Source organism: Phodopus roborovskii, unplaced genomic scaffold (assembly GCF_943737965.1).
Source record: "Phodopus roborovskii unplaced genomic scaffold, PHOROB, whole genome shotgun sequence".
Taxonomy (NCBI): Eukaryota; Metazoa; Chordata; class Mammalia; order Rodentia; family Cricetidae; genus Phodopus; species Phodopus roborovskii.
The window spans coordinates 581892-594327 of NW_026125851.1; the positions used below are offsets into that span (position 1 = coordinate 581892).

General features: G+C 39.7%; 1 protein-coding gene and 1 pseudogene across 2 annotated transcripts in view; one reads left to right on the top strand and one right to left on the bottom strand.

Moving 5' to 3' along the window:
• Positions 1-7830, top strand: part of LOC127217801 (adhesion G protein-coupled receptor E4) — a 51495-nt gene extending 43665 nt beyond the window's left edge. For both annotated transcript variants that reach the window (XM_051178798.1, XM_051178799.1), the window contains 2 exons: positions 1520-1615; positions 6931-7830. In XM_051178798.1, the coding sequence (XP_051034755.1) occupies positions 1520-1615; positions 6931-6957 (123 nt within the window). In that variant the 3' untranslated portion in view covers positions 6958-7830. The remainder of the gene's footprint in view (positions 1-1519; positions 1616-6930) is intronic.
• A 901-nt stretch (positions 7831-8731) lies between these two features.
• On the bottom strand, positions 8732-9227 carry LOC127217802 (60S ribosomal protein L23a-like; annotated as a pseudogene).
• Between the last annotated feature and the right edge of the window lie 3209 nt (positions 9228-12436).

Genomic DNA, 12436 nt, shown 5'->3' on the forward strand with positions numbered 1-12436 from the left:
TAATCTGTAACTTTTTTGAATTAAGTATTTCAACAGAAGTAAAATGTGACATGGGTGTCTTTATAAAATCATGTTCCCCCTCCCTCTTCCCCTCCTCCTTCCCCATCCTCCTCTCCTCTCCCATCTGATCCTCAGAGAGGGTAAGGCCTCCCCTAGGAAGTGTACTAAGCCTGTCCCATTATCTCATTGAGGCAGGACCAAGGCATCTCTCCACCCCCGCACACCCCTGTGTCTAGTCTGAGCAAGGTATCTCCCCATATAGAATGGGTTCCACTAAGTCAGTTCATGCATTAGAGTTAGATCTTGGACCCACTGCCAGTAGCCTCATATATTGTCCCAGCCATACCATTGTCACGTATTAAGGGAGTCTAGTTTGGTCTTATACAGGTTCTCAAATTATATTTTTAATACAACTGTTAAATATTACTTTCATAGGATTTAGATTCTATCACCTAAATTAGAGATTAAAAATGTATTTTTTCTTATTGAGTTCATATGAAAGTTAATTGTTATGTTGCTTATTAATTGCCTCACATATATCTATTCAGTAAATTTTGACCACCATCATCACACTTTCATCTTCCTCTGCCTTTTCATCTTCACCACCACCATCATCATATCATTGTCCTGCTCATTATCATCACCATCACATTCATCATCATAGTCATCAACATCATTATAATTATCATATCTATCTTCTTCATTATTATTATAACTCTTAACACCATCACTACTATCATTATCACTACTATCAACATTACCACTCATGTCACTGCCATCACTAATACACACTTCATCATACTTATCACCACCATAGTTAACATAATCATATGTATCATGCCATTTTCACAACCATTGTCACCAATCACCATACTTTTCAGAATTAACACCACTATAATTATGATGATCACTATTATATTTATTACCATCATCAATATCACTATCATCATCATCATTATCATCATCATCATCACTACCACTTTGATCATTGTGACTATATCACATAATCGACATATTAATCTATCAGTCATAATGGGACTACTCTGACCATTATCTTTATTTTCACCAATATTATAATGATTATCATTATGAACATAATGACTATTCTTATTTTCATTATCACCAGCACTACCATCACATTCAGTAGTATCATGATCATTCAATTATACTAATCACCACCATTTTCATTATAATCATCAACATCACTATCACCACTAGCAACATCATCAAGTCATTTGGGTATTCATCATAGATTCCTTTTTATAATGGAAAAACTGAATTTAAATAAAATTTGTAAGCTCAGATCTGGTCAAGTGTGTCTGTGTGTGTGCGTGTGTGTGTGTGTGTGTGTGTGTGTGTGTGTGTGTGTGTGTGTGTGTAGTGTAGTGTATAAAGACAGTAACAGTGATAGTAGGATTTAGTATTTGTGTCTTTTGTATCCCATATTAGATAGATTCCACTTTCTTGAACCAAGTTCTGGGTGTGAGCCAAGCTTCTAATTACTCTTTCAAACTTCCAGGTGCGAATGGAATATAAGAAGTGGTTTCATAAGATGCAGAAAGGTGTTGAAACTGAAAGCACTGAGATGTCTTATTCCACTACCCACACCAAAATGGTAAGCTCAACTCCCATGAAAGGCTTTACCTGACCTGATATGATTTCTCATGCAAATAAGTTTCCTCTCTGTTCCTCGAAAACAGAAATTTAAAATATGGCCTACAGTAAACAGCCACAGTTTCTAGATTTGGCATCTAAATTCTTTCCTTCATTCTCTAATTTCTTCTTGCCTTCCTCCTTCATTACTTCTTTTCTTGATCCTGCCTTCTCTCTCTATCCTACACATATCTCTTTAACCTTCAATATCCCTTGCTCTGTTCCTCATCCCTCTCTCCATCTCTTCTTTTTTTTCTGTTCACTATCATGAATGGATATATATTCACCTAAGAAGACACAAGTCAGTACTCATTAGCTTGCCTTATGTTTGTACACTTGACCAGATCTGAGCTTACAAATTTTATTTAAATTCAGTTTTTCCATTATAAAAAAGGAATCTAGTTCACATATATATATATATATATATATATATATATATATATATATGGACTTCAAGGTGCTTCATGACAAAAGAATCCATTGGCATTTTGTATATTCAGAGACTTTATTAGATTGAGAAATTTATTGGGAAACTACAGACTCTTGAGTGCTGAGAGTCTTGATGCTGATCTCTGTCATTATGGCCATGGTGGGATTCTGTGTCCAAGGATCTGTTAATATTGATAATAATCTATTTGAAGAGAGAGTACTGGATCTGTTAGTACCGATAATGATCTATTTGAGGGGAGAGGGCTGGGAGATTGCTTAGTGAGTAAATAAAGCACTTGTTTTGCACAAATGAGAGCTTGTGCTCACATCTCAAGAGTCCATGTAAAGCTGATGTTGTAACTCAATCTTTAATCCCAGTGCTAATGCCTCAAGATGGGAGATAGAGACAAGAGTATATCCAGGGGTACTATTTGATAAACACAGCAGCACATAAGAGACCCTGTTTCAAACAAGGTAGGAGGCCACAAGTGACACCTGAAGCTATTCACTGACCTCCATGTGGAAGACAGGGATGTGTTCAGTTGTACTCATACACATGAACACACACACACACACACACACACACACACACACACACACACACTGCTCCATTCAGCATGCACAAAAGTATGTAAAATTGTTTTCTTGAAGGGGAAGGAAAATGTGCAGCATTAGTAAATGACAACTACTGCAGTTTACCCTGTTCAAACACCTTTTGGGGAAGGAGGTGAGAAGACACAGCACCAATGACTCAGGCAATGGTCAGGTGTCTCTCTGTCAGCATCTCTGGGCATAGAGGCAGGCTTGGCTCAGGGAAGAAGTGTCTGCCATTCATGCTCATACAGGCTGGCCTGGACATGGTGACTGTGGGCAGGGTGACTGTGGCTTGGATAGGCTGGCCAAAGTTTCTCCTACAGACAATAAAAGCAAATGAGAGTGCTTTTATTCCTATGTGAAAGAAGGTCTGTAAAGGGTGCCAAATTTGATTTCAAAGGCTAGTGAGATCCATAAGGACAGACGGGTCAGAGAACCATGCACTGTTCCTCAAGGAGACTGTACTTTCCCTCCCCTCCTTTCCCCCTCCTTTCTTTTCCCTCCCCTCCTTTTCCTTGCCTTCCCCACCCTTCTTTCTCTTCTTACCTCTCTATGCCTTTATTTTCTTTCCTGTTTTTCTGGTTAATAATCATTGACAACTTATCTATATTTAAGATCACCATATGATTTACATCTGATTACTCTGTGTGTGTGAGTTTCTAAAGAGATATAATTGGGTAGGAAAAACCCATGGCACATAGGTGACACCCTCTGATGGGATGGGATGTTAGACTGAATTAAAATTGGAAAAGGGGAATATGAGAGTGAACAACCTCTTTCTCTAGTTCCTGATCTTCCCAGATGTGAGAATCAGCTTCACACCTGCCATACGTGGAACTGTTCCTACCACCATTCCTTTCATCCTATAATACACTATGCCTTGAACCATGGTTCCTCTCTCTACCTACTTCTCAGTTACTTTCCCAACTTCCACTTTGAATAGATCAATTGTTAATAAAGATGATGTTCACTGTGACCACAGAGGTAATATTTTAAGAAAATACTACATTTATTTAATAGTGTGTCTCTTGCCCCAGCTGTTTCTATTCTATATTAATTGTTAACTGGCATTCCACATTCAAATACACATTTTTCTTTATCTTATGATAATCTCTATGTATATAACACATTTCACTGAAATTAATGTCCTCCATCTCCATCCATTTGTTTTAACTAAACAAATCATTTATAACCAGTCAGTGGTAGTGCATGCCTTTAATCCCAGGGGTTGGGAGGCAGAGGCAGGTGGATCGCTGTGAGTTCAAGGCCAGTTTGTTCTACAGAGTAAGTTATAGAACATCCAAGACTTAACACAGAGAAACTCTGTCTCAAAAATTTTTAAAAAATTAATTAATTTTTCTTTTATATATATTTATTATTTTTCTTATTTTACATATTGATCCCAGTTCCCCCTCCCTCCCATGTCCTCCCATCACTCTCCTATCCCATTCCTCCCACCCCCACTCCACAGGGTGGGTGATGCCTTCCAGGAGGGATCAACAAAATCTGTCAAGTCATTTGGAGTAGGGACTGCTAGGCCCTCCCTCCTGCCTCTAAGTTAAGGGAGTATCCCTCCATGGGGAATGTGCTCCCAAAGTCCTTTCCTGCACCAGGGATACATCCTGGTTCCACTGTCAGAGGTCCCTTAGATTGCCCAGGCCTTCTGAGACCCACATTCACAGGGTCTGAGTTGGTCCAATGCTGGTTTCCCAGCTATCAGTCTGGGGGTCCATGAGCTCCCCCTTGTTCAGATCAGCTGTCTCTGTGGGTTTCTGTAGCCTGGTCTTGACCCCTTTCTTACCACTCCTCCCTCTCTGTAACTGGATTCTAGGAGTTTGGTTCAGTGTTTAGCGGTGTGTGTCTACTTCTGTTTCCATCAGCTACTAGATGAGGGCTCTATGATGGCATATAAGTTAGTTATCAATCTCCTTATCAGGGAAGGGCATTTATTATTACTCAGATAGTTAGTTGAGGTCATCCTTGTAGGTCTCTGGACATTTCTCTAGAGTCAGTTTTCTCTTCAAACCTATAATGGTTCCCTCTATTATGGTATCTTTTTTTTTCTCCCTCCAGCTTAATCTTTCTGGTCCCACATGTTCTCCTCTCCTCCCCTTCTCTTTCTCCTAACTCCCTCTCCACTCATTGCCCCCCACACTCCCAATATGCTCAGGAGATCTTGTTCCTTTCCCCTTCTGTGAGGGACCTTGTTTGAATCTCTTAGGTTCCTTCTTATATACTAGTTTCTCTGGCAGTGGGAATTATAGGCTGGTGATCCTTTGCTCTATGTCTAAAATCCATATATGTGTGAGTATTTGCCATATCTTCTTTATCCATTCTTCAGTTGAGGGGCATCTGTGCTTCTTCCAGGTTCTTGCTATTACAAATAATGCTGCTATGAACATAGTTGAACACATGTCTTTGTTGCATGGATGTGAATCCTTTGGGTATATGCCTAAGAGTAAAATTGCTGGATCCTGTGGTAGACTGATTTTCATTTTCCTGAGGAACCACCATATTGATCTCCAAAATGGCTGTACAAGTTTGCACTGCCACCAGCAGTGGAAGAGTGTTCCCCTTTCTCCACATCCTCTCCAGCATAAGCTATCATTGGTGTTTCTAATTTTAGCCATTCTGGCAGGAGTAAGATGGTATCTCAGAGTTGTTTTGATTTGCATTTCTCTGATGGCTAAGGATGTCGAGCACTTTCTTAAGTGTCTTTTGGCCATTTTAAAGTCCTCTATTGAGAATTCTGTACTCAGTTCTGCACCCCACTTTTTAATAAGGTTATTTGGTGTTTTGTTGACTATTTTCTTGAGTTCTTTGTATAGTTTGGAGATCAGGCCTCTGTCAGATGTGGAGTTGGTGAAGATTTTTTCCCAGTCTGTGGGCTGCCATTTGGCCTTGCTGACTGTAACTTACAGAAGCTTTTTGTCTATGTACCGGGTGTCCACAAAGGTCAGAAGAGGGCATCATATACATTGGAACTGTAGTCTGCAGAACCATCTCTCCAGCCTCTCCACTTTTTTCTAAATACGAGAGTTTTTTTTATGACTCTATAATACTTCATGTGTATGTAAACCATATTTTTATTATTTATCTGACAGTATTTCTGTAGATTCTGTATCTCAGTAATAGTGAATATGGAACACTGAGCATGCTCAGACAGGTCTATCTGTGATATTTCAATGATGAATATGCTGAGATAACATTTGTGGTCTTGTGGTTTTAGGTGTCCTAGTTAGTTTTCTATTGTTGTGATAACATATTATGATCAAGGCAACTAATAGAAGAAAGAGTTTATTGGAAGCTTGCTGTTTCAGAAGGGGAGTCCATGCTCATCATGGAACTGAGACATGGTCATAGGTAGGGAGGCAGGCATTGCACTGGAGTAGTAGATGAGAAATTGTATGGGTAGCAAGAGTGAGAATGCCATGCAGGGGCTTTCGAAACCTCATAGCCCTTCCTCCAGTGACAAACCTCCTTTAATGAGTCCATACTTCCTATTCATTCCCAAATATTTCTACCAACTTGGGCCCAAGAACTCAAATATATGACTGCATGGGGGCCATTCTTATTCAGACCACCACACTGGTTAGTCTGTCTGAACTTTGATCAATTCATCATAAAAATGTAATTGAATAGGAATCAGAATGATATCCATGAGAACATTGTGCTCTTTGTAATCTACTATCACTGCTACATATTTTAATATCAATTTTCATAAACCAACTACATAAAAATGATTCAGACACTAGTCAGAAATCCATGTTTAGATGTCATGTTTTAGTATAAAAGGTCCATATAGCCCTTATAATGGTAATAGATTTTCTGTGACATCTAAATGGCCCACCATTGTTATATTTAAATGGAGTCAAAACACATAAGTTCAAATACCCACTTCTAGGGTATGTGGTCTGGACAAGGTATCTAATGTCTCTTTGCTTCAGAGCCCTGTATGTAAAAGAAAGATAGTATCAATCTCATAACAAAGATTAAATGGTAATATGTGACATGTGTGACAATACCTAGGAAGATGTGGGTGACCACAGTAAACCTACTGTCATGTGAAAAGATAAAGTAAAGTAAATATTGCAGATGTGGAAGTTATGAGGGATTCTACAGTCAGGCACTAGGATGTTTTTTCTAAGCTTTAGCTTTTACTAGAAGTCTTAGCTTGTCACCCTGACATGACTTAGAATTTTTAGTTTCTGAGGTATGAATTTCTGTTTATCTCTAAATATGTACTTATTGTAGGAAGAAGTTGGAAATCGGCAGAACTGACTCACTGGGAGCATTCACAACTTGAGTTCCTGCTTCATAACCAAGGACCGTTGTCATCCCCATGTGGCCACACATGGACTAGGTTTATGTCATCATTCTTCAGTGTGAACTGACCTTTTGAAAATAATTTTGCTATGCTTGCTAATGCACAGCCATTGTATATGTAAATGCCTTTCACTAGGAAATTTTCATGCATTTATATATACCTACATACATACAGCTTTGACCATGTCCACATACCTTCTCTTATCCTCACCTGACCCACTGTACTTAATCACTTTGCTCCTACATAATAATTCCCCTTCCTTGTAATTTTCAATGCAATGGAAAATTTTAATATTTCTCTTGCTACATCTCATTTAATTATCATAACATATTTTCTTCGAATTTCATCTATGTTCCTGCAAACAATAGGCTTTTATGCTACTTCAAAATAGAAAAAAATGCCATGGGTTATATAAACCACATTTTCTTTATTCCTTGAGAGACTCTGAGGCTGTCTCCACAACTTGGCTGTAGTGAATAGTACCTCAATAAATATAACTATGCTGTTGTAGGACACAGTCCTCCGAGAAAAATAACTGTCATATTCATAAGATCAGCCATGACTGCTTACAAGCTTGTCGATTCTCCCAGAGGAGGGATGGGGCATGTCATTGGACATTTGTTTGCAGTTATGCCCTAATACTCTGACCTTGGTGTCCCCAGAGGTGATATAGTATACAGTCTTCATGAAGGTTAATTGACAGAGACTCACCAATGCAAGCATGGGGAAGTAAACCCCCATCTTGTGTGAAGTCTCTTTGGTACTGCTGTTCTGAGGTCACCTACCTGTTTGTAAACCTTCACCCAATAAACTCATTGGCTCCCATGGTGAACTTGTGTGAAGTCTTTGCTTTGGTATTGCTTTCTTGTGAAGAGGGGGTAGACTGTTCTGCCTCTCAAGGGAAGGAAATCACTTGTTCTGTATTAAAGTAATTACACTCTCAGCTTATGGAGACTCTGAACTTCTCAGTAACTATATGAATATATATCCTGGCTAACACTGCTAATTATGAATTCCCCTATCTTTGTCAGCATTTTGTGTTAGCTGTTCTTACAGGGTCATCTCTGATGAGGGTTAAGAACTACACTAATCTTTGGGTATAAAGATAACAAGAACATTATTACTATGTCCATGTAACAAAATGATGCTATTGCATTCTCCCCTAGGACCTAGAACCTAGCCAGCTACATGTTTTTGGGACATTTAATGATACCAGACATAATTTACCTTTTGGAGAGTGGGTTTTACATGAAATAAGAAAGTGATTTGATACACCTATAGAATTTGGATAGCAGTGAGCATATCTTCCCAGGACAGTCATTATTTTAGCTCAAAGTATTCAAAGATAGGTAAGTGTATGTGACCTTGATCCTAAGAACAGGACAGAATGAGGCCAAGATAGATAGCAGGGAATAAAATGGATGGTCAACAACCAAGTTTTTTTCCCTTTTTAAAATTTAAATTAGAAACAATCTTATTTTATATATCAATCCCAGGTTCCTCTCCCTCTGATCCTCCCATGGCCCCCACCAACCCCCATCCAATCCCTTTTCTGCTCCATATAAAGGGTGAGGCCTTCCATGGGGGATAATCAAAGTCTGTCACATCATTTGGGGCAGGGCCTAGGCTCTCCCCTGTGTGTCTAGGCTGAGAGATTATCCCTCTATGGGGAATGGGATGGATAAATGCTGAACAACCAAATTTCTTTCTTTTTTTTTTAATGGTGAAAAAGTGTGTATTTGGAATTAGCCAGCTGGACTCAGTTTAAATGATCCAAATTTTGTTGGCAACATCCAGAGCATCATAAACAAGAGCCAACCGAACATATGCCTTCTTCTCTCTGTCAGGCCTTATGAGGGTGTTGACTTTGGCCACATCAATGTCATAGAGTTTCTTCACAGCCTGTTTGATCTTGTGCTTGTTGGCCTTGACATCCACAATGAACCCAAGTGTGTTGTTGTCGTCTATCTTCTTCATGGCTGACTCAGTGGTCAGAGGGAATTTGATGATGGCATAGTGATCAAGCTTGTTTCTCCAAGGAGCACTCTTCTGAGGGTATTTGGGCTGCCTCCGGAGCCGCTGGACCGCCGGAAGGTGGGTGATGTGGGGATCTTCTTTTTGTGGCTGTGGACGCCTTTCAGCACTGCCTTCTTGGCTTTCAAGCCTTCGCTTTGGCTTCGGCTTTGGGAGGGGCAGGAGCTTCCTTCTTTGCTTTCAGCGCCATCTTGGCGAAAAACACAACCAAGTTTCTTTTCTTTTTTTTTTTTTTTTTTTCAGTTTGTTATATTTTCTTTCTTTTTTATTAATTTATTTTATTTTATATAACAAAGTCCAATTAAATGAAAACAAACATTTATACACAATATTTGGGAATTTGGGCGTCGTTCTTTCCAAACTACTTCCTGCTGGTAAGGGGCGCTGTCTTGGGGGATTCGAAGAAGATTCAGATATCCTGTAGGGCTGTTTTGTCCAGCTGTTTGGAATGTAGGATCAGCTTGTACTCTGTTTCAGGCGGTCTAGCGTGATCAAACCACATTAGTCTGGAAGGAATCCACATCTTTTTATTTTCTGTGGAAACAAAAATAGAAATCCTTTTCCCCAGTAACTTGTTCTTCAAGTTAAATTTTGGAATCAAAGCATTTTTTTTTAATTTATTATTTTACATGTCGATCCCAGTTCCCTCTCCCTCCCTCCCTCCCTCCCCTCCAGCCCTCCCTCCCTTCCAGCCCTCCCTCCCTTCTCCCCTCCTTTTTACCCTCTCTGCCCTCTCACATGCACTCTAAACACCCTCCCCTCCCATCCCCCGACCCCAATTCCATATGTAGGGGAATGCCATCCAGTTGGGGTCATGTAGATGTGACAGGTCCTGTGAAGTAGGGACTAGGGCTTCTCTCCTGTCTCTAGGTTAAGGCAGTTATCCCTCCATGGAGGATATGTTTGCAAAGTCCTTTTGTGCACCAGGGACACATCCTGGCTCCACTGTCTGAGGTCTCTTAGACTGCTCAGACCTTCTGGCTGTGACCCATATTCAGGGGGGCCAGAGTCAGTACCCTGATGGCTTCCCAGCTATCAGTCTAGTGGCCCTTAGCTCCTCCTTGTTCAGGTAAGCTGTCTCTATGTGCTTCTACCGCATGGTCTTGTCCTCTCCATCTGCATCTGGGTTCTAGTTCGACTCAGTGTTTATGTATGGGTGTTTGCTCCTGTTTTCAATTAGTTGAGGGCTCCATGGAGAAGTTAGTTGTTGATCTCACTCTCCGGGAAGGGAATTTATGACAGCCTTTCCACAGAAGCTCAAATTGTTAGTTGGCAGCAGTCTTGTAGTTCTCTAGACCTTTCTTTGTGTTCAATTTTATCTTCAAACCAATATTGGCTCCCTCTTTTATGTTCTCTCTCTCTGTTTCTGTCTCTCTCTTTCTCTTTCCTATCTTCTATTCCTAACCAGGCTCAATCTTCCTGGTCGCACATGTTTTCCTTTCCTCCCCCTCGTTTTCTCCTACTTCTCTCTCCATTCGCTGCCCCTCCACTTCACCTGAGCTCTGGGGGACTTGTCCCTTCCCAGTTCTGTGAGGGACTTTATATGAATCTCTTAGAATACACCTTGTATCCTACTTCCTCTGGTGGTGTGAATTATAGACTGGTGATCCTTTGCTCTAGGTCTAAAATCCATATATGAGTGAGTACATACTGTGTTCCTCTTTTTTGTGACTGGGTTACCTCATTCAGGATGGTTTCTTCAAGTGCCATCCACTTGCCTGCGAATTTCAAGATACCATTATTTTTTTTTTCTGCAGAGTACTATTCCATTGTGTAGATGTGCCACATCTTCATTAACCATTCTTCAATTGAGGGGCATCTAGGTTGCTTCCAGGTTCTTGCTATTACAAATAGTGCTGCTATGAACATAGTTGAACAGATGTCTTTGCTGCATGGATGTGAATCCTTTGGGTATATGCCTAAGAGGGGGATTGCCATGTCCTGTGGTAAACTAATTCCCATTTTCCTGAGGAACCACTATACTGATCTCCAAAATGGCTGTATGAGTTTGCACTCCCACCAGCAGTGGAGGAGTGTTCCACTTTCTCCACATCCTCTCCAACATCCTCTCCACTGGTGTTTCTAATTTTAGCCATTCTGGCAGGGGTAAGATGGTATCTCAAAGTTGTTTTGATTTGCATTTCCCTGATAGCTAAGGATATGGAACATTTTCTTAAGTGTCTTTCAGCATTTTTGACTTCCTCTATTGAGAATTCTTTCTTCTGTTCTGTACCCATTTTTTAATAGGGTTATTTTGTGTTTTGTTGACTAGTTTCTTGAGTTCTTTGTATATTTTGGACATCAGCCCTTTGTCGGATATAGGATTGGTGAAAATCTTTTCCCAGTCTGTGGGCTGCCCTTTGGTCTTGTCCACTGTGTCCTTTTCCTTACAGAAGCTTCTAAGCACAACCAAGTTTCTTAAAGAGCCCTTTCTGAAAGCTCATGACAGTGGCATCTACTATTTGCATTGGTTTTAGAATTATCATATGTCAAACTCTACCCAAATGGCTATATAATCTCTGCTGATCACATTCCATGCCTGCTGTACCTTGAAGCCTTCAACATTTCTTTCAGAAACTAGCCTACAGCCTAATAGACACTTGTCCAGGGTTATCATCACTAAGTCCTCATTACTCACAGCCAGTGTTCTCTATGAAGTTCTGCTCTGTTTGCTGTGATGATTTACTTGACATAAGCAAGTTCAAGAGTAAGATTTGGTATTGAATAACCAACTGATGTGCTGTTTCCTGAAGAAGAATATTTATCCCACTCTTAGCATTCTTCAGTTTCCTATAGTTACTTGTATAGGGTTGAAACCTTCTGGACTTTAGCTCATCCACTTTGAAATGTCTACTGTTGTTGTTCTTGTTCAGCTCTTGTTTAGGATATAATATTGGTAAAAATTTGACTAGTTTTTTAAAAGACTTTACTAGGAGATCATCTTACCACAAAATTCCCTGTTCTCTGGATCTTTCTACATATTCCCCAACACTTATGTGCAGTAATTGTTTGTCAGAGATCCACAATTCTGCATTATGATTGGTTGTGGTTTTTATGTAGTGGTAATATGCATAAAAGTAACATCATATAGACGTTAGGTATTTAGAGACATAAATTTATACACACACACACACACACACACACACTACATCATGAAATGATAAAAGGCCAACGATATGAAATATAACACAGATCTGAAATAAAGTATTATACTATAATCTCAAAAAATAAAAGACATTATTTAGAGAAGAGATTTACTTTATATCATGAGAAAGGTAGTTTATCACAGTGGGGAAGTCATTATATCACAGGTGTGATCAGCTGGTTGGTCATATTGCATCTAAGGAAACAGAGATTCCTGAATTTTGGAGAATATAAATTTCTATTTATATTCTCTGC